The sequence below is a fragment of the Apodemus sylvaticus genome, chromosome 12 (assembly GCF_947179515.1).
Source record: "Apodemus sylvaticus chromosome 12, mApoSyl1.1, whole genome shotgun sequence".
Taxonomy (NCBI): domain Eukaryota; kingdom Metazoa; phylum Chordata; class Mammalia; order Rodentia; family Muridae; genus Apodemus; species Apodemus sylvaticus.
Genome location: NC_067483.1, coordinates 45,716,822 through 45,743,464, shown reverse-complemented (window position 1 = coordinate 45,743,464; position 26,643 = coordinate 45,716,822). Strand labels below are relative to the sequence as shown.

At 38.7% G+C, this 26,643-nt stretch overlaps 1 protein-coding gene and 1 pseudogene across 2 annotated transcripts in view; one reads left to right on the top strand and one right to left on the bottom strand.

Annotated features, from left to right (window-relative positions):
• Dennd1b (DENN domain containing 1B) overlaps positions 1–26,643 on the bottom strand; it is a 209,744-nt gene that overhangs the window by 28,302 nt on the left and 154,799 nt on the right. For both annotated transcript variants that reach the window (XM_052199824.1, XM_052199825.1), the window contains 5 exons: positions 15,505–15,595; positions 9,704–9,744; positions 8,318–8,386; positions 4,240–4,296; positions 3,299–3,406 (listed from right to left, as the gene is read on the bottom strand). In XM_052199824.1, coding sequence (XP_052055784.1) covers positions 3,299–3,406; positions 4,240–4,296; positions 8,318–8,386; positions 9,704–9,744; positions 15,505–15,595 — 366 coding nt within the window. The remainder of the gene's footprint in view (positions 1–3,298; positions 3,407–4,239; positions 4,297–8,317; positions 8,387–9,703; positions 9,745–15,504; positions 15,596–26,643) is intronic.
• On the top strand, positions 14,590–15,436 carry LOC127696998 (60S ribosomal protein L7a-like; annotated as a pseudogene).

The following is a 26,643-nucleotide window of genomic DNA, read 5'->3' as shown; positions in this document are numbered from 1 at the left end:
TACCCTACAGAGCCATTTAGTGAAAATAAGTTCGTGTAAGTCACAATGCAGATTCCTGAATTTCAAAGAAACACTAGATGAAGAAAATTTGAGTATTCCTACTGCAGCTGGTTCAAAATAGATACTATGAGCTCCAGGTTGCAAAAATGGACTGTGTATTCTGTGCCTTTGTATATTGGAATTATATTAGTTAAGAGATTGCCTTGACATATAAAAATCAAAACACCAAATTCACTAAACAAAGAAAGAATATTAAAAGCAGTAAGGGAAAAAGGGCAAGTAACTTAAAAAGGCAGACCTATCAGAATTACAACAGACTTCTCACCAGAGATGATGAAAGCTAGAAGATCCCGGGCAGACTACATACAGACCCTAAAAGAACACAAATGCCATCCCAAGCTGCTATACCCAGCAAAACTCTCAATCATCATAGATGGAGAAACCAAGATATTCCATGATAAAACCAAATTTACACAATATCTGTCCACAAATCCAACCCTACAAAGGATAATAGATGGAAAATGCCAACACAAGGAGGGAAGTTACACCCTAGAAAAAGCAAGAAAGTAATCTTCTTCCAACAAACCCAAAAGAAGATATCCACACAAACATAAAAATAACATCAAAAATAACAGGAAGCAACAATCACTATTCTTTAATATGTCTTAACAACAATGGACTGAACTCCCCAATAAAAAGACATAGACTAACAGAAATATTTCTCATGTAAATCTTCAATTTTATCAGAAAATCTTTGTAATTCCCCTTTTAATTAATTTAGTAATTTTTTATGTCTACCATTTTATCATTATTTTTCATGATAATCTTCAATTTTAATATGTCTTTCTATATATTTCCACTATTTTATCAGAAATGTTTTCAATGTAAATCTTTGATTTTATCACAAATGTTTCTAATTCCACCTTTAATTAATTTAGAGTGTTTATATCTAATTTTATATGTAAAATTTTCTATGAAATAGTCAATTTCAACATGTTTGTCTATGTTTCTTGAATCTTACCAGAAATATTTTCCATGTAAATCTTCAATTTTATCTGAAAATGCTTATAATTCCACCTTCAATCAACTTAGAATTATCATTATGCCTATCATCTTATCTATATAATTTCCATGATAATCTTTAATTTTAACATGTTTTTCTATATATTTCTTCAATTTTATCAGAAATATTTTCCATGTAAATCTTCAAGTTTATCAGAAAATGCTTCTAATTCAATCAACTTAGGAATACTTTTATTCCTATCATTATTATATCTATATAAAATTTTCATGATAATCTTAAATTCTAACATGTTTTTCTACATTTTTCTATAATTTTATCAGAAATATTTCCATTTAAGTCTTCAATTCTATCATAAAATATTTCTATTTCTATTCCATAGTTCAATTAATTTAGCAATGTTTTACATGTCTACCACTTTACTCTTGAATTTTCCATGAAAATTGTCAATTTTAACGTGTTTATCTGAAATATGTTCCATGTAAATCTTTATCTTTATCATAAAGTGTTTTTACTTCTCTTTTCAATAAAAAAAAATTGCAAAAAAAAAAAAAGAGAGCGAGAGAGAAAGAGAGAGAGAGAGATTGCCTTGAGTCTCAGATGTGATTAAGAGTCTGGCACTACTAAAGACTATAGGGGCTTCTGGTGGTGTGCAAAATGCATTTGAGATTATGGAATAGCTATATGAGGCCAAAAGATGAAAGGAAGGATATGGTTTTAAAGTACTATATTTGGGTGTCAAGATGATGAAATCTTGAGTTGAAAAGGTTCCTCTGTATTTCCCCATTGATGGTGTTTAGAATCCCATGGAAATAGCTTCTGGAGGGATCTGTGAGGGTTTTCTGTGTTGGCGAGGTTTTCTATAGTGCTGGGTGACGCCATGCACAGGCTGTGACTTTGGCCATGCACGGGCCAAAGTGAGTTAGAGAAGAAAAGCAGAACTGAGTATCAGCGCTCTTCTCGTCCTGTTCTGCTGACAGCGTGGGCCATGGGACCTGCTGATTACGCCCCTGCCATGCAGACTTCCTTCACAGTGGACTGTACCCCCGAAATGAGGCCAAGCGAACCCTTCCTTCCTAAGGTATCCTTTTCTGGCCTGAAACTCATATGAGCCACAGACATTGCCGACTCGCCTGGCTGTCAGCCTTGGCAGCTGTTGTAAAAGAAGCCTTGCAGGCACTATATGAATTTGACTCTAAAGCTGATTTCTAAGGATGCCCAACCAACTGAAATCTGATGTGCAAGGTTTAATTGGTTAAAAACCTTTCAGAGCCTACTCTAAAATAAGAGATTACATTGCTATTTTTTTTAAACAGTTTGCCTCTTGGCATATCACTATATTTCTAGTGATATCAGCATTTGAACAGAAGTTTTAAATAATGATAGCAAATAAAGTATCTAGGTGCAGAAAAACCATACATATAGCCCCCATGCTATGATGGTTTGGCTTCATGAGCTTTTACTATGGAGAAAAGCAATATACTTTAAGTAAAAATGATCTTTCAACTTTTGAGTTGTTCCCAGCTAGTGATAAATGATACAGAAATGATTCTTCGATTCAGGCAGCATAGGGGCTCAGCTTCCTGTCACACATGTTGTCACAAAGGGGAACAGCCCAACAGTGTACAATGCTGTTAGTTAAGATATTCTCAGGGAAGCATCTTCAAAGCATTTTCAAATACAACATGAACAGCTATGATGGGTCCATCAAGTGGCACCCATCACGGGATACGGATCATTTGCACAGTGCTTCACCCTTGGATTTCCAGATACTGATTTAATATTGGATGTCTGGAAGATGCATTTTATGTTTGCAATAAAGGCATTTTATCATTGTTGTTCTATGTTACTCTGTTCATAGTGTGCATAATCACAGATTTAATTGTCTCTCAGACTTACTGAAGTATATGACTTTGAAGACATGATGAAACACAAGTAACCCATATGCAAAAGGCTTGGGAATAGCACTGTGCTATATTTTGTATTTGTTTTAGATGCTACAATGTCTGTAGACAAGCACAGAGCCAATATTGTAATAAATATTATAATAAAATTGTGTTTGGACTGAGTGGATAGTTCATGCCTGCATCAGGGTGGGATCTTCAGAGTAGGGCTATTCGTTTCTCCATCATCTAAGTCCTAAGTGCACGACTCTCCCCCTTGACCAGCAATGCTGATTTTTGAATAAGAGAAGCATCAACGGCTTACATTACTCCTAAAGAATTTGCTGAAATGGTGTAATCTGAGGCCAGGGACACAAAGGACAAGCATCCTTACCTGGGAAAACTTCTGCTTCTCTCTGCTCTCTCCTTTCTCACTGTGTGATGTGTAAACTGGTGTGTACTGTACCAAGCCAGAACAGGTCCCATAATCTTCCTCATTGTCCTACACATGAAGAAAGGTAGAATTAGTTCACAATACTCTACTTTTAAACCAAAGTTATTTTATTAGTAAGTTGCCTGTTAAACATGAGAAAAAAACACTATAGGTATAATTTTAAAGAATATGCTGAGGAAATAATGATTTTCTATGGTATGATTTAATTAAATTAAAAAATAATCCATACTTTGACTATTTGAAATAAAATTTATATAAAGATAAACATTCACCATTACTAGAATGGAAGATTTTTAAGTAGTTTATTTTCTTCAAAAGTAAAAATTCAGAAAACAAATTATTAATAAAATTGCAAAGATATAATTTATAATTAAGCCAAACACATAAATATAGACCTATAAACACTCACATGATACCTACAATACCCATAGATTCAAAATCAAATTATCATATGTGATCTTTTATAAATTAGGAACATTCCTCAGTGTGGTAACTACCATTGGAATGAACCTATAAAACCAAATGGTAGCATTTTTTGATTAATTTCAACCCAAATATATTTTTTAAGAATGATTAGCTTGAAGTAAGATCTCCAACCGTAGTACAAAGGCATCATGTTATGAGAACATACATCCTGCAAAAAGCATCTTTGAAGAACTCTACGTTCTGGGATGAAATATGCAAACAATACAAAGATTATTCGGTGGATGCATTTAGAATAGCTGAGGGTTAGTTGCCAGAGGAGTTGTTACAAAAAAACAACACATTCTTGAACAAAGGAAGAGCATATCTTACAAATCTTACTCAGTCTGAGGATCAGGGGATAGAAATTCATACAAACTCAGGGCAAGTCTGAAGACCCAGACGACAGACAAACGCACCTTGTGCTTCAGCCTGCTCTTCACCTCCCTCAGTCCCAGTCTGGCGTGACTCTTTGCCTAGGAAATGAGAACAATGCTTCTTATACTTCTATTATCATTTCCTAAATAAACAGACATGCAAGATTATCTCTAATAAGGTTTGCCAACTATGCATATTACTTAGAAAAGAAACAAATTCTATCCTAACACTATTTCCACCATTTTATTAAGCCTAAACTGTTGTTTAAAAGGGTCAATTCAGTATTGCATACAAACACACACAAAGGTTAACATTCAACCTAGAATCAATTGGGTACCTAATCCCCATTATTAATTTAAAATTGTGATCAACGAGAGAGAGAGAGAGAGAGAGAGAGAGAGAGAGAGAGAGAGAGAGAGAGAGAGAGAGAGGGAGAGAGCAGGGGAGTGAGAAGAGAAGAGGAGAGGAGAGGGGAGGGGAGGGGAGGGGAAGGGAGAGGAGAGGGGAGGGGAGGGGAGGAGGAGAGGAGAGAGGAGGGGAGGGGAGGGGAGAGGAGAGGGGAGGGGAGGGGAGGGGAGAGGAGAGGGGAGGGGGAGGGGAGGGGAGAGGGAGAGGGGAGGGGGAGGGGAGGGGGAGGGGAGGGGAGGGGAGGGGAGGGGAGGGGAGGGGAGAGGAGAGGAGAGGAGAGGAGAGGAGAGGAGAGGAGAGGAGAGGAGAGGAGAGAGTGTGTATGTGTATATATATCACAGCATCAAGTTATTTGGACAAATCTGTAGCATCACGAACCTGAAGACATGTTAAGGAGCACTGCTGAAGTGCTGTTGCAGACAGACACTAGCACAGGCATCTTAGGGGAGTGCTATTTCACTATTTCATGCATAGCTTTTCCAGCAAAAATTAAGTCATTGAACAATTTCACATTACCTTCATATTTCTCTAGGTTTATCCTCATCATTCAATGTCTCCAGTCTGGCTGTAAATTGTGGGGTCCAACTTAAGACAACTGGGAGCTCACAATGGTGGGGCCTTTGTTGCACTGGAGATTTTTACTCAGAGTACTCCAGGTAAAAACAGCAAAAGGAAGCCTCACTTACTTTTTTGTTTTCTGACTGTGTGCTGGGTGCTTAGATACACTGCACTGTTTGTTGTCCCAACTCCAAGATTACACTGCTCCCAAGACACCATATAAGAGAGTACGGTGAGATCCAGGAAGATTAGGTCTATATCATCTAGATTCAAATCTGGGTTTTATTTTCCATTACTCCATTTTCACGGAGTAAGGAACAAACAATGTTTTTAAAACACACCAATGCTTAAAGCCTCACCAAAAAGAGGACAGCATAAGTCTTATCTACAGACACGCAGTCTGGCTGTCAGTCCCAAAGCCCTTGCTCCCACTGTTAGTCTAACTCACAGTTAGTACCTGTGCTGCTTCCTAAGCTGTTTGTGAGAAGAGTCAAAGTACGGCTCTCAAGTTCTCTGAGGGAAAGGACCTTTCCGCATCAGCAAGTCTAAGCTCAGAACACCACTGACATACAGTTAAGCACTCAAGCAATATTCTGAACTGAATATAACAATTATATTCCTATTATTTAAAAACGCAGTTGAAAAATATTACAACAGAAGACAGTCTCTATCTAACATTAGAATATATCCTCTGGTTTGTTTGGTTTTGTTGTTGTGGTTGTGGTTGTTGTTGTTTTTGTATTTTGGGGAATCATTAAAGACATTTCATTCCTTATTTTATTCGTTAAGCAACTGAATAAAAGAGTCCTATATCCATCCTTATGTTGTGATAAAGTATGTAAGTATCAAAGAAAAATTCTGTTGTTCTCATCTCTTAGAATTTGAGACCAGCTTTGCCTTCCTTGTACTGTATTTCAGTTCTTTCTGAGCTTGTGCATCTCATAGCCTCCTTATTGTCCATAGTGTACAAAGTTGAATCTAGTGTCACCTTCTTCTGCAGTGTCTGAATTTGTCCACTTGTTAGCTCTAACATCAACCTGGAAGACGGAGTAAAGTTTCCACCTACCCTGCAGCTAGCTGAGGCACACAAAGTTGTGTTTCACTAATAAAATAATCTAATCAAAACATACTTTGATCATTTAGCCAGATTAAATATGCCTGTCATCTGGTTGTACTTCTTTTGTTTATGACTGGGTGTGTATTGTCTCTTAGTTTGTTTATGGTTCCTATAAGCATGAAAAGGAACAAGTTCAGTGAGCTTAAAAAAATATGTAAGCAGGCTGTAGTATAAAGAAAACTTAAAAGTGAAAGACAGAAATCATATTCACTTAAATGAAAGCACAGACGTAACAATGGCGCTGCGACGGCCACCACTGACAGTGTCTCTCCTACAGTACCTTTCATGGTCTCTGCTCTAACTCAAGATGAGCAGAAGGCCTAACTCACAGTTGATGAGTTGGGGTTTCTTTTGCTGTGGAACAACACCATGACCAAAAGCAACCCAGGGAGGAAAGGGCTTATATCATCTTATAGTTTGTACTTTATCAAGCAGCATGGTCAGGACAGGAACTCAGGCAAGGCAGGATGGTGTACAAGCCATGATGGAGTGCGGATGGCTGGCTAGCTCCTCTGGCTTCTTCAGTCTGATTTCTTATGGCATGCATGATTCCCTGCCCAAGGATCCATCACCTCACACAGCAACTGTCAATCAAGAAAAATGCGCTCCAGGCTTGCACACAGGCCAGGCTGGTGCGGGTGTGTTCTCAACTGAGGCTCCTCTTACACTTCACTCTAGCAAAAGGGCAACCAAATTGCTTGTTTAATAAATAGCTAAAGTAAAAACATGTCTTTACGTTTTGAAAAAACACCCAATTATTAAAAAAAAAAAAAAAAAGCTAGGTAAACAAAGAGTGTCAAATCCAAATAAAAGAAATAGAGAGTTTTATTTGTTGCAATATGGTCAGAAAAGACATTTCAGCATTTAAGTTTCAAAATATGGACATACCAGAACGATCCACTTTGGGCAAATAATACGACACAAAATGACTTAATCATATCTTCCAACCTCTTGATTCAAGTCACATGATATTATCACAAGATAAACAAAGTATATTCTGAAGACCTGAATTGCCAGGAATTACTTGAAGAAATAATCCTTCAAGAGTAAAATTTTTAGCTTGGGAAGACATTACAGCCTTGCAGAGAAGGTTCAAAGTAAACCAGTCTATGCTTTGAGTGATCACAGTTTCTAGGATGACAAACTGAATTTGTTTACTTTCTTATTACTTTAATGAAAAGAAGTAGAGACAAGCACATATTTGGAAGACCAATATAATTGTGTAATATTTAGGAAACTTATCAGGAGCTCACCATCAAAGGGCCAGTGATAAATCCACAGCACAACCCTACAGCTGAGGACCAACAAGCAACATGGGAACACTCTTAAGAGCCAGAGGCCAGGGCAGGCTGTGTGCTGCAGGACAGAATCTCTGCAGAGGACAGGGAAGCTGCACGCAGGAAATCCCAACAGTAGGGCTGCTTAAACAACAACTGATGTGTCGGTGGATGGAAAAGTCCTAACAAGACTTGATTCATAGACCATGAGCTACTAGAAGTTACTGGCAGCTGAGAGAGAAAGAGAATCTATCTTTTTCACAATGAGGTTAGCCAAGGCCAAGAGGTTAGCCCTAACCACACAAGAAACATTATACGGACTCAGCAGGTTGTATTTATAACTTATAGACATATATGATTAAATAAGCATACATAATACACCCGGATGTAACAATTATATTTTAAGGATAGCAGGACATGAATTTGAGGAATGAAAGTAACACCAGAGGAACTAGAAGGAAGAGGAGAACGAAAAGGAGGGAAAGGAGGAAGGAAAGGAGGAGGAAGAGGAGGAGGAGGAGGAACAAGAGGAGGAGGAGCAGAGTGATATAAGTATAATACTCATATATGAAACTCTCAAAAATAAAAATATAGAAAGTAATTATACACTGATCTTAAGTAAGTAAAAATGCCATGAAACGAAAAAATAAATGTATGCATGTATGAAAGTGCGTACACACACACACACACACACACACACACACACACACCAAACATGTAATTTTATCAGTAGAATTTGAAAGTCAGAGGCACACTTACAAATTTGTACGCCGTCCGCATAGCAGGAGTAGCTTTGGTCACTGCTGTGTTGAACAGTGCACCTCCTTTCTGAAAGAAGAAAAACATTTTTAAAGACTTGTGGGCAAATTGTCCTAGAAAAAAGAAACATGGGCAGTAATACAGAAAAACAATTGTAAGTTAAAGACCCATGAAGTTATGTCAAGTATCTTTAATATCTTATATTTTATAGTGATTTAAAACAGAGTTTAAATATTCTACTCAGTTCTTTATAGTTGGTGTAAAAGCATCATTTCAGGGTCATTTCAGCACGAGGTTGAAATAAAAGTAATAATGACACTACTGAACATACACTTAGAGCTTCTGTCTCAATAGACAGAAGCTGATGGGGATCAGCTGCTTCGCTGCTGGGCGAGCGATGTTCTTCACTAGAACATGTCATACTAACAACACTGTTATCCAACGAAATCCCCTCAAACCCCACGGCTGCACCCCCGACCTTTGTTTGCTTTCTGTTGCTATGGCACTGATGAAAATCCCCTTCAAGAGAAAAGGATTTATTACAATCACTCAGGTCAGAGTCCATCCTCAAAGGAAGCTAGGGCGGGCGCTCAAGCAGGAACCTGAAGGGAGAGCGTGGCTCACTGGTGCCCTTCCAAGCTCCTAGTCAGCTGCCTTTTCTACACCTCCCAGGACACCTGCCCACCGTGGCACTGCCCACTGTGGGCTGGCCCATCAATCATAAATGAAGGCAATGTCACACGGCCATGTCCACAGGCCAATTGGATAGTGCCTTTCCTCCACTGAGGTTCCCTGTTCCCCACAGTACCCCATTGTCAGAAACTGAGCAGCACGTGGCTGTGCTGACCTATAACACAATACGCAGGCAAATGCTGGCTTTGAGTAAGACTTTTTCATCTGAACTCAACACCTTCACTTTAAATTTTGTTTATAATTATCAACAAAGTATAAACAAAAAATACTTAGTGTGATAAAATATATGCATTTCAAATTAAACAGTGTCCTTATTACATGGTGGGGAATCCTCTGGGTATATGCCCAGGAGTGGTATAGCAGGATCTTCTGGAAGTGAGGTGCACAGTTTTCGGAGGAACCGCCAGACTGATTTCCAGAGTGGTTGTACCAATTTGCAACCCCACCAGCAGTGGAGGAGTGTTCCTCTTTCTCCGCACCCTCTCCAACACCTGCTGTCTCCTGAATTTTTAATCTTAGCCATTCTGACTGGTGTAAGGTGAAATCTCAGGGTTGTTTTGATTTGCATTTCCCTAATGACTAATGAAGTTGAGCATTTTTTAAGATGCTTCTCCGCCATCCGAAGTACCTTTTCTCAACATTGCACTGCACTTTCTAGAGTGAAAAGGGCAGAAACAAAAGGCACATGCTTACCTTGACTGTATACACCCACTGCTGATATGACCGCGGGCTCCCTGGAACACATAAGAATTAGATGCCAGGGATACTGCAAAAAGGGAAAACCAGAAACCCAGCTAGCCCAGAAGCGTCCCACCCAGCAGTGCGCAGGCCCCTTTCCTGGCCTGTTGTAAAACCAGGCCTGGCCCTAAGAGTGAGTGCGCCAGGCCATCAGGACTCACACCAATAGGCACTGCTCTTCATTCACACACATGGACCCAAGGCTTCCCTATATTCTCTCATTCAAATATCTGCCTTGCAATGGAGAATACAACCTACTGAAATTCAACATGCCTATACATCTAAAAAATAAGTTTTTTTCAACATTTTATGTCCATTGTTTTAAAAAATGTTAGTTTTATACACTTAGGCTCACTTAAAACATTACTAGCGTGGAGAATCAAGGAAAACAGGACATTAGGAAATGCAGAAAACCATGAGGACAAATGAGATGGTTTTGTATTTTTTTAATTAGCAATGTACACTAATAGGTACTTGTATCTTAATGTGACTAAATGACACTTTTATCTCTAACACTAGTCTCTAACTTTCTAACAGAAAAAAAAATCATTGGAAGAAAATATGAAGAAAGCGAATGTCATGGTGATGAGAATGAGCCTCTCACAGAATTACTTCTAAACAATCTGACAGTTCAGGCTGAGGAGGACGCTCCCTGGGTAGAACACTTGCTGTGAAACAGGACCTGAGTTTGATGTGAGTAAAGAAGCCAGGTGTGGTGGCACACACATGTAATCCTAGTGCTGGACGGTGGACATAAGCACATTCCTCTGCAAGATGCAGGCCACTGAGACCCTGTCTCACAAGCCAAGGTATATGGAGAGAGGACTAAGGAACGTCCACAGTTGTCCTGTGGCCCCTTGTCCAAGTGCATGGTAGATACCAGAGGTACACAAACATGCACCAAAACCCTTGTTAATGAACATTCTCACTTACAAATAACATTATTTAGCCAATGAAATATTATTAGCCAAAAGAAAAACACATCTGGTGCTGAAGAGATGGCTCAGCAGTTAACCAACCTTGTTGTTGCAGAAGACTCAGGATCAATTCCCAACACCCACATGTAACTCACAGCTGTCGGTGACTCTAGATCCAGGGATCTAACCCCCTCTTCTGGTCTCTAAGGGAACCACAGATGAATGTGGTACCATACACACATGTTGCTATAACACTCACTCACATAAACAAACAACCCTCACCCCTAGGGAAAAAAAGAAACACACATCTGGCACAGTCTTTGAAACCAACTGATTTCAGTTAGGTTTTAAACTACTTTCTTAATTTTTATGATGCATAATCTCCAAAATTATAAAGGTGAAAAACTCATTATTAAAAAATAAAGTCTCAATGGCTATACAATCACTGTTGCACTAAGGACCTCACAAAATACAGCATGTACCTTTCTTTGCGGTTGTATTTTTGTTTTATGAAAGAAAATATATCAGGACTAGCAAGATGTTAAAGGCATTAGTCTGCTTATAGCTAAAACTAATGAGCTGAGTTTGTGAGTTGTCCACTAACTTACACACATGCAATGGCATGCATGGGCGCACGCACACCCACACACGAACACACACATATGCCCAATTGGTAACTGATGTAAAAACTGCTCTCACCTTGCTACTGTGAACCAGTGCTAGAACAGGAGCCCACCTGACATAGGAGAATCAGCTCAAAACTGGTACTGTGACCTCAGCCTAGGAGTTTCTTACTACTTTTGAAATATTAACAAAAATTGGGCACTGAAAGTGTTTGGTTCTAAATTAATTTTATCCCCTTCAAATCTTTCCCTCACTTAAAAGAAAATCCAAGAAACAACTTCACTGTAATAAAGATATTTTGCAGCATTTTCTCCTTTTTATTGCACAAGAAAATCCAGGGTCAAAAACATTTTGGCTTCACCCCCAAAGATTCAGATGTATATTTCCTTTACAAAATGATAGAAAATATTCAAGTTATCCTATCAATTTATTTTTCAAATACATTTTAATTTATTACCAATAAAATTTCATCATTCATCTAGATTATTCTTTACATTTTTTTAAACTTTTGGGGATAGGGTCTCTTCTAGCCCAAGCTGGTCTCAAATTCATTGTAAACTGAGCCTGGCCGCTGGCCCTCAGTCCCTGTGCCCCAGCCCCAGGTGTGGAATCCCAGGTGTGTACACATCCTCATCTGGTCATGTGTCTGCTACTTCTTCCTCACATATGACTACATAGAAATTATCCACTTAGGGCTTACGCATTGTTTACTATTAAAGTGTTTATTTCTCCAGAATGAATTTTAGAAAGCAGAAGGAAAACAGAACAGTATGATAATAACTTAAGATTCAAGAATAATTGTCAACCCAGAAAAAAATACTAATGTATTAAAAACAAAGAAAGAATTGTGATAAAACTGCATAGCAGTTATAGGAGGAAGTTAAATGTCTTACTTGAAATGATGAGGTTTAAGTTCATATTCAGCATGTTATATATAGGTCATAAGATATTTTACCTACTGTATATGGTCTGTATTTTCCTACTGTAAAGTATGCAAAACAGGAAGTACCAATGAAAAACACAAGGTTTCTGGTTGTGCCCTGGACCTCTAGTGTGCATGGCCACCCGATGGGTGACTAGTTCCATTAGCAGCTAACAAAAATTAAGAATCAGGTATTTTAAATCCTGATTGTTTCTTCAATGCCAAAATGCCACCTCTAGGACTGCTTAATAACAAAATAGAACAGATCAAGTTATACAGGACTGACTCCCTCCTTGTTTCAAAAAAGATAGTTTCTAAAGAAAGGGGGTTGTTCAAAGTTGGGGCTCTGAAAAGAATACCAGTCAGGAAAACAGTAAGAACTGGGATGTTGGGTGTCAGGGAAGCTCAGGGTTAGAAGGCAGGCAGGAGTGATGGAGAAGGCTGGGCTAAGTGGGGGACCAATAGGAGAGCAAGGTAGAGAAGAGAGCAGGGAAGGAGTAACCAACACTAAACACTTCTGAAAGTACCACAGGAACCTACAAACACAGATGATTCCCAAAATATGCTTAAATGTAAACAGTTTAGGTGGAGTTGCCTTATACAGGGGTGCAATGTTGTTTCTCAACAGCAGATGCAAGATAGTACCAAATTAAAAAACAAAAAAGAACTCCTATTTTCTTTTCCATTCCAAATCTTCATGAATTACACATTTTTTCACAACCAACAATCTATGTATTTATAAGACAATGTAAAATACAAATAAAAATAGCACTTGATTGGCATAATTTTTAAAAGTACTTTTTTATTCACTGAAATTGATAACTATGAAAATGGGCTATCCTTTTAGTTAAGTATCTGCTCCCTCAGATTAGAACATGGGAGTTGGAAATTTTAATTAAAATAAATAACTGGAATTAAGTAGAGCACTCTCTAAGTCAGACACTGACATATCTTCATATCCTTCTATGACAGACTACAAATATCCACCATATTCGCTATAACACTATTATTTTTAGTGAATACATAATAAAAACAAAATGAACCAGCCATCCTATGTGCCTTCATCTTTCTTTCTGTGGTCTCTGGACTAGCAGTTATTACAGAATTTAAGTGTGTAAAAGGATCACAGCTTTCCCCCATTACTGTCACAAGATGTCATCTTCAATTCTACAAAAGCTACCAGCCCCACGGGTCATAAAGATAATGAGACAGCAGCTATGTAAATACTGTGTAGATGCCTCAAGCAATGTGTCCATAAGCTGACAATATTTCGTTTGTCTGGGTGGAAAAGTATAAAGGCGTCATTTTCACACAAAAGCGGCATTGAAGCTGGATGTCCACCAGTGAGGGGAGAGGGGTGAGGGGTGAGGGGTGAGGGGGCGGAGCCAAAGGAGCCCACCGCAGAGCTCCCGCTGAGTTGCTGAGTCGGAGGGACTAACTTTCCCAGCTCAGTGCATCTCCTGAGTGCTGCACTTCTACTAGGTGAAGCCCTACAGCTGCCAGGGTCAGCTGCTCTTCTTTGAGACATTTCTCTTCTATGCCTTATGGCAGACAATAGGTATTGTTTAAGAATAAAAGTAAGGGGTGAAACTTGAAGATATGTACAGATATTTCTTTTAATTTTCTCAATTATAGTAACTATTCAAAGGACTAAAAACCTGCCTATCAAAGCAAACCAACAAAGAGGTCAAAATGAACACAGCAGGACTGTGAGGGCAGATGCGCTGTTCACACCACGTGGCTCTCACAACATACAGAGCAGCCACAGTGTACACTCAGCAATCCTGCTTGGAAGAATCACTAAGACACTAGAAGACTCATAGAAACGTCTCTGCAGGCCAGGACTATAGAGTAGAACATCTGCCGACAGCATGTCAACCCAGAACTCACTGCTTGCCTACGTGATATATACAACACAATATTCCCATTTGGAAGACATTCTAGTTTTGGAATGGTAAAGTTAAAACTTTTCTAATCCAAAAACTGTACATATTCCCACTTAGCACTTACTGGGCAGACAGCATGCACACAGGCATTCCTGCCTTGTTGGCCACACTACACTGCAGTGCACTAGTTCAACCAGAGTCTCAGTTCCAAACCCAGACTCAGGCAGACAGCACTCATCACTTTCTAGCAGAAGCTACCATTAGGTGGGAAATTGGTAAAGACTATAAATTACTTCATATTGTTATTTATTTTTCAATAATACTCCAAGATGATTAGAACCAATAACTACTAATTTGTGAGACAACCTTCCTGCTTTGATAATATCACAAAAATAAGCCCATTGCATAGCTCATATAAGATGAAAATTGTACATAAAACAGTGTGTGTGTAGGAGAAAATAAGTGTTTATAAAAGACAGATATCACTCTCTCCTCCAGTCAAGCAAGATGCCCAAAGGAAAGAAGGCCAAGGGGAAGAAGGTGGCCCTCTGCCGTCATCAAGAAACAGGAGGACAAAAAGCTGGTCAATCGTTTATTTGACAAAAGGCCCAAGAACTTCAGCATTGGGCAGGACATCTAGCCCAAAAGAGATCTAACATGCTTTGTCAAATGGCCCCACTACGTCAGGCTGCTGCGGCAAAGAGCCATCCTCTATAAGCGGCTCAATGTACCTCCTGCCATTAACCAGTTTGCCCTGGACAGGCAAACAGCTACTCAGCTGCTTACCCACAACTACAGGCCAGAAACAAAGCAGGACAAGAAACAAAGGCTCCTGGCCCGTGCTGAGAAGAAAGCCGCTGGCAAAGGGAACGTCCTGACTAAGAGACCACCTGTCCTCCGAGCAGGAGTCAACACAGTCACCACCTTGGTGGAGAACAAGAAGGCTCAGCTGGTGGTGATGCCCATGATGTAGACCCCATTGAGCTGGTGGCTTTCCTGCCTGCCCTGTGTGGAAAGATGGGCGTGCTCGACTGCATCATCAAGGGGAAGGCCAGGCCGGGGCACCTGGTCCCCAGGAAGGCACGCACCACTGTTGCCTTCACACAGGTTAACTCTGAAGACAAGGGTGCTCTGGCTAAGCTGGTGGAAGCTATTAGGACCAACTATAATGACAGATATGACGAGATCCGCTGCCACTGGGGAGGCAACATCCTGGGTCCTAAGTCTGTGGTTCGCATTGCCAAGCTGGAAAGGGCAAAGGCTAAAGAACTCGCCACTAACCTGGGTTAAATGTACACTAAGTTTTCTGTACACAAATATAATTACAAAATTATCTTCCAAAAAAGGACATCAGAGACAGATACAAAAATCAGATATCTAGGTAATTACTCTCAAGATTATCTTTACCTCCACAGAAGCCACCCGAAGTTATCTCTTCTTCGAATATATCAGAGAAACCTCTTCCTGCATTAAGCTTTGCCAGTCGACCATCAATAAACTGAAATTTAAAAGTTTCAAATGTTAATTTTTCATTTTTATAACATTAAAAATTTAACATTAAAAATTACTTGTAAACAGAGAAAAATGAGGGGAATGGGTAAAATAACGATGTTTATAACAATCATAGGAGCAATGTTATTAATAATTTACCTAAAAGAAAACCATATACTACATGTAATTCTCTGTATAAGATATACATATATAATTTTAATAAACTTTTTTCTTCCAGACTGATGATGTTCAATCCAAGAACCAAACCACCTAACAAAAACCATAATACCAATAGAAGCCTTCTCTTAAGTCGTTGGCCAGGGCTGTCAGAGACTCCCCAAACCTACAACTTAAGGCATTTGCCTTTCACTGTACTCAGAGACAGGAGAGTCCCTATTGCTGAAGACACCATGCGCTTAAAGAACAGGGTTAACTTGATGTGCCTAGTTCTGCAGTGACTTGATGTGCTGGGGGGTGAGGGTGACATCCAGGGGGTTCCCCCTTCTCAGAGGAGAAGGAGAGGGGGGTGGCGGGAGGAGCTATGGGGAGGGGTGCTGGGAGGAGATGTGGGGCTGATACTGGGATATAAAGTGAATAAATAAATTAATGAAAAAGTAACACATAATATGGTAGAAATCATTCCATGGACTACTAAAAAATACAAACAAACAATAATAATAACAACAAATACGGAGCCAGCAGAGCCGTGAGTTGGCACTAACATGAGTGCCTCCACCCTGAGGACTAGCTCTTACAGTATGAGAAGGCACCATGGAAACTTCCAGAGGAGAGAGGCAACCAGTCTTACCCAGCTAGGACCACAGCAATAATGAGCATGGCACAATAGCCCTAAGGGTACAGAAGTGGCACACATTTCATATAAACAGCTCTCAAATTGTTAAGACTTGCTTAATAAAAGGGAAACTCTGCCTAGTACTGGCAACCTAGGTAACCATCAGTGCTAGTAACATCATGGTAATTGGAAGAGAGCCTCCAACCACTAATTTACTAAACCAGCATAATTACTAACAACAATCAATAAATATTTGTCCTTATAATCACAGGTGGGCACAGTCCTCAGTCCTCATCAAGGAAACCTCTCTTTTCAACAGATGGAGATCACAATAGAAGACTACAACCAAACAAAAGGCAGAGTTGTAGAGCCCAGTCCCGTGAATAAATCTACAAAATACTCCCACACCTAAGGCTCAGGGAATGTTGCAGAACAGAGGCAGGAAGATTCTAAGAGCCAGAGGATCAATGAGTTTGCTGTGGGACTGTGTCTCCTAGGAATACTAGAAGCTCCACCCATAAAGTCTCACCAAGATGATGGCCCAAACACTAAGTGAAGAAAAATGATAGCAGTGGGCATGCCAACGTGGATGCGGAAAGCCCATGAAGCCCCAAGTCTGCAGAGGAAAGCTGGGAGGGAGAGCACTGGCTTCACAGCGCTGTATTGCACGGAGTCCTGGCACACGCTTCGTTACTGCTGTGCTTTAGTGCTAGGTGGAACACACAGTCTTACTCTGCTCGGTCCCAGACACACAGTTAAAATGGAATGCAGCTGAAGGGATAAAGAATGTTCAAAAGATGTTAAGGGCCATAAATTTTTACTTGACTTTAAAGGTAAATAATTATATTACTATGCCATATCAACATTTTATCTGGAGATCAAAGTCAGTAATATGATGTTGGTGTCTTTACTGTATAGAGTAAGTAAGTAATTTAAAAATAAGACAGTTAAAGACATGTAAAATTTCACTTGCACATGTTTTAACACACAGTATAAATCATTAAAGAGATGTAATTCCATTGACTAAGAATCATTTTTTTTAAATATAGGGTGAAAGGAAAATAATAAATTTAAAGCAATATATTACTCACAAAGAAAACAAACTAAGCCATCCTTTTAAAGGACTTAATTTGTTCTATAAGATTAAGAGTTTAAGACTTTTTAAAAGGTTTTCCTTTTTGTTTATAGAACATAATCCATTCATTTGTATTAAATGGATGGAATAGTTTGAGTCAAAAAAAGAGATAAATCCCAAACCTATCTAGGGATTGTGCACTTCTGAGTATCAGGAACTAGTTTATATAACGACACTGAGTTGGGCTGACAGAAACCCATCTCTTGATGAAATGCCATGTGCTCTCACTGATTTTGCCAACATCCCATCAGGGAGAATCAGATACTTCTCAATGTACACAGAGTAAGTCATGTTTTCAAATACATATGTAGATTATAAATACAGATATACAAATATTGACACCAGGTATAGATATCTGGAAAAGGGTATTAATGGAGGGGAGAACTGAACAGGAAGTTCTCTGAACTCCTTTAACAATGTATATTTCAGTAACAGCTTTTCCTTTTCCCAAATCGATGTGGCTTGTGGTCATCCCACTGTGCTGTCTCTACACTCATTCAGAGTAAGCAAGAGACAAAACAGCTGCATGCTATTTTGAAAACAACACACACACAGACATACACACACAGAGAGACAAATACACACACGCACACTCACATGCACGCACGCATGCACATGCACACACACATACACACACAGAAACACACACACACATGCACACGCACACATGCAGACACACACCAAAAAACCAAAAAACCCCAAAAACTAAACAAATAAAACTGAACTGATTTCTATTGAAAAAATGAGTTTATAATATATTGTTTGAGTTATAGTGACTATTTCATTTAGCAAATATGTTGTTTTCAGATAACTGAAAGACAGTTTTAAATTAGTTTTCTTTTCTACTGTTAGTAATAACCAGTAATGCTCTCAGCAGTAGTGACAGATATAGCATCAGATAAGCAATGAGTAGATTTATGAAAAAATTTTAAAGTCTGTTTTGAAAGATGGCATACTGAATTCTATAATTTTTAAAAAATAAATTATAAAGTGATAAATTGGCATGGGGCTGAGGAGAGAACTGGTGAGAAAAGTATTTTTAAAATTCACATGCATGTACACATGTGCACATGCATACCCTACCACCACTGCTATCGCCACCAACACCAACATCATCAAAAGAAGCTGGTTTTTGAGGAACAACATCTGAAATTGTCCTCTGGCCTCCGTCCACAAACATGCATACACAGATAAGTATACTCACACATGAGTACAAATTGATAGATGCACTACACATAGTTCTCAAGACAAGTGAGATTATATGTAAGGAACTATTTTTATTCTACATCTTCAATAGTGGCAAGAACTACATTTTGTTAACCCGTATGGCATAACACAAATAGTGACGCAGTTTATTAGATAAACATTCTCAAGCAGCAAAGACTTTCCTGCTGTTCTTTTGAACCTGCTATCACTAAAACCTGTCTAATCATTTCTAATCTTCACACAGTTGTTTTATAGGAAAATGGTTTAATGTAAAGAAATCTTTGCTTTAAAGCCACTTCAGCAAATAGAACTAGTCTTAAAAATCCAGAAAGAGAAAAAGAGGCCTCCTCCATTCCTGGTGGGACTGCAAGCTGGTCAAACCACTGGGGAAATCAGTTTGGTGGTCCCTCAGAAAACTGGACATAGTACTACCTGAGGACCCAACTATACCACTCCTGGGCATATACCTAGAAGATGATCTAACATGTAATAAGGACACATGCTCTACTATGTTCTATGTTCATAGCAGCCAGAAGCTGGAAAGAACCCAGATGTCCCTCAACAGCAGAATGGATACAGAAAATGTGGTACATTACACAATGGAGTACTACTCAGCTATTAAAAACAATGAATTCATAAAATTCTTAGGCAAATAAATGGAACTAGAAACTATCATCCTGAGAATGAGGTAACCCAATGACAAAAGAACACATACGGTATGCATTTGCTGATAAGGGGATATTAGCCCCAAACCTCGGAATACCCAAGATACAATTCACAGACCACATGAAGCTCAAGATGAAGGAACCAAAGTGTGGATACTTTGATCCTTATTGGAAAATGTATAAAAACACCCATGGCTCACAGCCAACCAATAGACTGAGCATAGGGTCCCCAATGGAGCAGCTAGAGAGAGGACCCAAGGAGCTGAAGAGGTTTGCATCTTCTCAGAAGGAAGAATAATATGTAACAAACAGTAATCCCCCCCCCCCAGCGCTCCCAGGAACTAAACCACCAACCAAAGAGTACACATGGAGGGACCCATGGCTCCAGCTGCATATGTAGCAGAAGATGACCATTTCAGACATCTATGAGAGGAGAGGCCATTGGTCCTGTGAAGGCTCTATTCCCTAGAATAGGGGAATGCAAGTCAGGAAATTGGGGAGGAGGGTGAGCAGGGGGAGGGGAGATGGGATAGGGGGTTTTTGGTGGTGTAACATGAAAAGGGTTTAACATTTGAAATGTAAATAAAGCAAATATCTAATTAAAAAAAGAGGCCATAAATTTACAAAAGAACAAGGTGGGTATCTGGGAAGATTGGGAGGGAGAAAAAGGAAAGGAAAATTGAGTTTCGAAATATAATTAAAATTCAATTAATTGGAAAATGTAATACACTTTAGAAAACAGACATCAGGGCAGACTTCCTCCCCACCCCTGTCCAATTTTTTTTTTTTTAATGTATTGCTCTGGTCAGATTCCCAGATTAAAGTTGAAATGAAGGGTCAGCTGAAATAGGCTCTAAGAAATAAATGTATGCTCTCCCTTACTCAATCCCCAGCTTTGGTTTATTTCCAGAATAAATCTAAAAATCCAATATAGGTTATTAGGAACTTTCCATTGCCTTTAGGGTCTATACAGGACAGAAATATTTCATTGTAATTCACCTATAAAAATTAAGATGTCAATAATTGGACTTCATGATTTTGATATTTAAAGTATAGTATTTCATTTTTGGGGAAAAAACTCTTAAAAGTCATTGTGATAGCAGTCAGGGATGCAGTCATTTAGCAAGTATGGTAGTTTGAATAAGAATGGCTTAAATTCATAGTCTCTAGGGTATAAAACTCTTTGATAGGACTGAAGGATTAGGAGGTGTGGCCTTGTTAGAGGAAGTATATGACTAGGGGTGGGCTTTGAGGTTTCAAAAGTCCATGCCAGACTTGGTCTGTCTCTCTGTTTCTGTCTCTATGTCTGTCTCCTCTCCGCTTCTCTCCCTGCCTCCCTGCCTCCCTCCCTTACTCCCCCACCCCCCAGCAGAAAGGTATCCCGATGGAAGGGGAGATGGAGGATAACTAAGAGTAGGAGAAGGAAGAAAAACCAGATACATTATGTGAAAAAAGAATCTATTTTCAATAAAAGGAGAAAAGAGAAATTTAGTATATGTGTATATATATATACTAAAAGTGTGAAGAGATGGCTTAGTAATTATTCTCTTCTTTATACTGCAATGTCCAGACATTTCCTACTCCCTAGAGTCTAGGAAGATGATTTTGATTCCTAATTTCTACAAAAAGAAAAAACGATCGAGTAGAAAAAGAAAGTATACTTGGGAGAGGAGAAGGGTTGTTATTCTATCCCCTGACCTCACCTCCCTAAGTCCACTTCTGACGTTCCTCACAGAAGCAGGCAGAGGAGCTGGCCAGCTGGCCTCCATGGCCTCACCCTCTGGTCTTTAATCACAGCTCCACCTCCACACCAGCAAGGCCTCTGTTATTTGATTAACACCATGAACATCTGACAGTTTAGCCCCCTTGAAATTCTTTACTTGCTAAGTTCTCCCTGATTTCTGCTCCACCTCACTGTTGGACCACCCTCCCTCCCACAGGCCGCACTACCCTCCCCTGCTCTCACCTTGCTCATCTCATAGGGTGGAATCTAACGGCTGTAAAAACACTTCTATTTGCTGAGGAACCCTGGTTCTTTATCTCCAGTCCAGTTTTCTCCTGTGCCCTGTTATCTGTTTGCCTACCCAATATCTTACTTGAATATCTCATAAACATGTTGAGTTTAGCATTTCTGAAACACAGTTCCCACCAAGCTCACTTAAAGTGACACCAGCACCAGTCCAGTCCCTACTCAGAAAGCATATAATTATCTTTTTAAGTCTTTTGCCTCCTCATCAAAACAGATGTATCATGTATCATTACATTCCATTATCTGTCCCCCATTGCTATCCCCATTATACAAGCTGCCTGAATCTCTTTGGGGCTCTGCCTTTGGTTACCCCACAGGAGGGCACTGCTTATGCTCAGATGACACCATTTTAAGTGACGCAGATACAGACAGGATGTGGCTGTGGCTGGGTGTACATTCCATTGCTTCTGCCAGTACCATTTCCCCTGTCTTGTCCTGCTCTGTTCATTTCTCTACAGTACTTACAACTTAAAGCTCTACCTATTCATTCTGTTGCCTCACTGCCTCCCCCTTAGGAATGAAGGAGGTTCACCCCTACTTTGCTCTCTGAGACAGCCCATCCAGAGCAGTGCCTTTCAGCGGCTACTCACATATACTGTGGAATGGAGAAGGGAGAGAAGGCTTAGCTGTCTCTATCTTGTTAATGAGACTTCATTGACACTGCAGTTTAAAGGCAGATCTGAACTGGCAAATTTAAAGGTAAGATTCAATAACGTGTCTGTTTCGCAGACCCTCTAGAACTCTGACGGCCATTTTGAGTGCTACTTGAGCTCAAATTGCATCTTTTGTCCTGCTATGCTATTGTCCTGTGAATTCTTCTGCACCCAAGTGGTGTGCCCCTTTGCCTCATTTGCTGCTTTATCCGTTTTAATACTGTGGAATACATGCCAGGTGCCACCTAATGCTGCAAGAGTCCGGAACCATCAGAGCTAGTCGTATAAGTGTTGCTCTTAGCTGCAAAACACATACCAGGAATAGCCACCATGACAAAGGTCAATAAGAAAACTGGAGAGTTATAACAATTTATTGTTTAGGTTAAAAGCTTTTTAAACATCTCCCCAAATCCCTAGTTAACATCAAAGGAACATATTTGGCTTCTGACCCATTCCTTTTATCCAAGAGCTTACCAAGTCAGGGAAAAGGGGTAATATCACAAAATACAGTGAGGTAAGAATCTTGCAGATTTTCCATTTCTACACAGAACAAGAAACTACAATGCTAAAGCAGTACTAGTTATGATGAGTTTTATTATGTTCAACTTCAGATTCCTTAGATGTTAAAATTGTCACAATATTTTTTAGGCCTATTCCATAAAGTAGATAGTTACTCCACTGTTTTTAATTTGTTCATTACTATTAAATAGATACTAGGATATAGAAGTATTTAAGACATAAACTGTCATCTATATCATTAAAGAGTCTATAACTCAAAAAAGTCAAACAAAAGAAGAAATGTTACATGGCACAAGGCCAACAATCTTAAGAGGGAAGGAATTCTGAAAGGACAGGAGGCCCAGCCAGGACAGAGACACCGTCCCGTCTACGGACTCGGCAGGGACGCCGCCAGGAGGAGTACTTAGAGCAGACGTGGAGTGATAAGCACGGCAGACAATAACAAGTACGCAGGCATATCTCATCCGTAGGGTAATGGTCGAATGAGAATAAACACCTACTGCATGTTACTGACGGCTTAGACTACCCCCAAGTTGTTTAACCACTGGAGTTAGCTTTATAACTTCAGAAGTACAGCCAGGTTACATTTGGTTACCTTGAATATTAACACAGATTAAAAGAGGCATTCGAAAAGCACCTATTATACAGTCACTTTTAACAAAGCTCAGTTTTATTTACTTATGTCATAACTCAATATTTTAGTCCTCTATTACAATTTAGACTCAGAAGCATGAAGATATGACATGTTGTCACAGAATACATGCCAACTATCTCATTATGGCTAGAGCAAAAGTATTTGGCAAATGTAAGAGATGAAAAGAAAAAAATTAAAGACTTTTTTGTTCTAGAGATAAACCCAAAAAGAATGAAAACAAATACCCCAAAGAGATAAATATTACAAATAGATGCTCCTCCAACAATAACAATTTGATAGAACTGTTATATTACTAAAAAAATAGAATGACTATTTTCTTGGGGTTTGATGGTCAAAAATTTTCCCCAATGCAATTATTTATATATTTATTTAGTGTACATTATCTGTGATTTTGTTTCCCCTTAGATAATACTAAAGTTTTCCTTATTGAAATAGTAATCTTCCTTACTAATCAAAGAATCACCATTTATCCTTTATGGTCATTAACACAGTAGTTTATGAATATTTTAGATCTGAATTCCCTATAAGTAAAAAAGTGTTATAGATAAATTTTCCTCTGGCTCAGTTAGCACTGACCATAGGCAGCATTTTGTGCAAGAAACTCAAGGAGAATATTTTAATCAGGTGTGCTCTCAATTTTAGGGAAGCTCATAATATATTAAGAAAAATAAATCCACTGTGATAACATTTCAATTCTTAACATTTATGCCCCAAGCACAAAGGTGCACACTTCTAAAAGAAAATATACTACAGCTTAAATTATATAGTGACATTTACACAATGGTAGTTAGAAATGTCAATACACCATATATTCACCAACAGTTGGGTCATCCAGATAAAACCTAAACAGAGAAATACTGGAACTAACCAAATGGACCTAACAAATATTTAGGGGACATTTTACCCAAACACAAAAGAATATACCTTCTTCTCTGCACATCATAGAACATCCTCCAGAATTGCCCACATACTGGAACACAAAACAAGTTTTAACAAATACAAGAAAACTGAAATAGTTCTCTGCCTCCTATAAGACTACCACACATTGAAGCTATCAACAATAGAAACAACTGAAAGCTTACAATTCATAGAAACTGAACAACTCTCTCCTGATGAAAAGTGGGTCAAGACAGAAATAAAGAAAAAACAGAAAGACTTCTAGAACGCAATGAAGATGAATACACAGCAGACCTATACCTATGAGACACAATCAAAATGGTACTAAGAAAGCTCATAGTACTAAGTGCCTACATTAAAACTTAGATAATCACATACTAGCAACTTAACAGCACATCTATAAGCTCTAGAACAAAAAGAAATAAGCACACCCAAGAGAAGTAGATGACAAGAAACAATCAAACTGAGGCATGAAATAAAACAGAAACAAAAAGAACAATGAAAAAAATCAATGAAACAAAGAGTTGGTTTGTTGAGAAGATCAACAAGAGAAGCAAACCCTTATCCAAACTAACTAAAAGACAGAAAGAGAGTATCCAAATCAACAAAATCAGAAACAAAAGGGGTATATAACAACAAACACCAAGGAAATCCAAACAATCATTGCATACGCCATGAAATTGGAAAATCTAAAAGACATCAATAATTCTCACCATAGTAACACTTACCAACGTTAAATCACAGCCAGATACACAATATGAATAAACCTATAACCACTAAGGTAATAGAAGCAGCCATTAAAAGTCTCCACATAAAAATAAAAATGCCTAAGGCCAAACAGTCTTAGCACAGAATTCTACCAGACTTCCAAAAAAGAGTTAACACCAAGAGTCCTCAAATTATTTCCCAAAATAGAAACAGAAGAAATATTGTCCAATTCATTTTATGAGGTTACAGTTACCCTGATACCCAAATCACACAAAGAATCACCAAGAGTTATAGACCAATTTCCCATATGAACAAAAATACAAAAATTCTCAATAAAATGGTGATCTAAAGCCAAAACTACATCAAAAAAATTATCTGCCATGATCAAGTTATTTTCATCACAGAAATGTAAGGATGGTTCAATATACGAAAAATCATGAATATAACCCACCATATAAACAAAGTGAAAGACAAAAGCCACACGGCATCTCATTAGATGCAGAAAAGGCCTTTAACAAAATCTGACACCCTTTCATGATAAAAGTCCTGGAAAAGTCCTATTCTTGGGAATACAAAGGATATACCTAAACATAATAAAGGCTACTTACAGCAAGCCTATATAACCAACTTAACTTTAAATGGAGAGAAACTCAAAACCAAAATCCATCAAAATAAGGAACAAGACAAGTTGTTCCACTCTCTCCACATATAGTGGTGATATAGTAATCATGAGTGACCCTCAAATTTCTAACAGGGAACTCCTACAATTGATAAACACTTTGAATGAAGTAGCTAAATAAAAGACTAACTAAAATAAACAAACCAACAAACAAACCTGTATCCCTCCTTTATACAAAAAACAAACAGAGTGAGAAAGAAATGGGAGGAGGGGGAACAACACCTTTCACAATAGCCTAAAAAACTATACACTATCTTGGAGTACCTCTTACCAAACAAGTGAAATACTTGTATGACAAAAAACTTTAAGTCTTAAGAAAGAAACTCAAGGAGCTATCAGAAAAAGGAAAGATCTCCCATGCAATGGATTGGTAGGATTCACATAGTAAAAATGGTCATCCTATCCAAGGGTTTTTAGAGATTCAATGCAATCCCTATCAAAATTCCAACATAATTCTTAACAGACCTTCAAAGAACAATTCTTAACTTTATATGGAAAACAAAAAACCCAGGACAGCTAAAAAAAAAAAAAAAAAAAAAAAAAAAAAAAAAAAAAATCGTGACTGCTACAATCCAAACCAGAACTACTAATGTTATCAGCATCCCTGATTTCAAGTTGTATTACAGAGTAGCTGTGATAAAACCCGCAGCACACTGACATTAAAATAGACATGTCAATTAATGGGTTCAAATTGCAGACCCAAACATAAATACACACGCCTATGGACACCTGCTGTTTTGATAAAGAAGCCAGAAATACACAGGGAAAAAAGACATCATCCTCAATGAATAGTGCCAGTCAAACAGGGTATCTACATGGAGAATACAAATAGATCCACATTTATCATCCTGCAAAAACCTCAAGTCCAAATGAATAAAAAGACCCAAAGATAAAACCAGACATCATAAACCTGATAGAAGAGACAGTGGGAAAACAGTCAGAAACACACTGTCACAGGAGATAACTTTCTGAACAGAACACTGATCATCACAGAGCACAGGCACTGAACTCAGTAACCAGTGGTATCTCATAAAACCGAATTGCCTGTGTAGGCTAGTGACACTGACAGCAGGACAAATCAGAAATCAGCCACCCACAGAAGGGGAGAAGATGCTC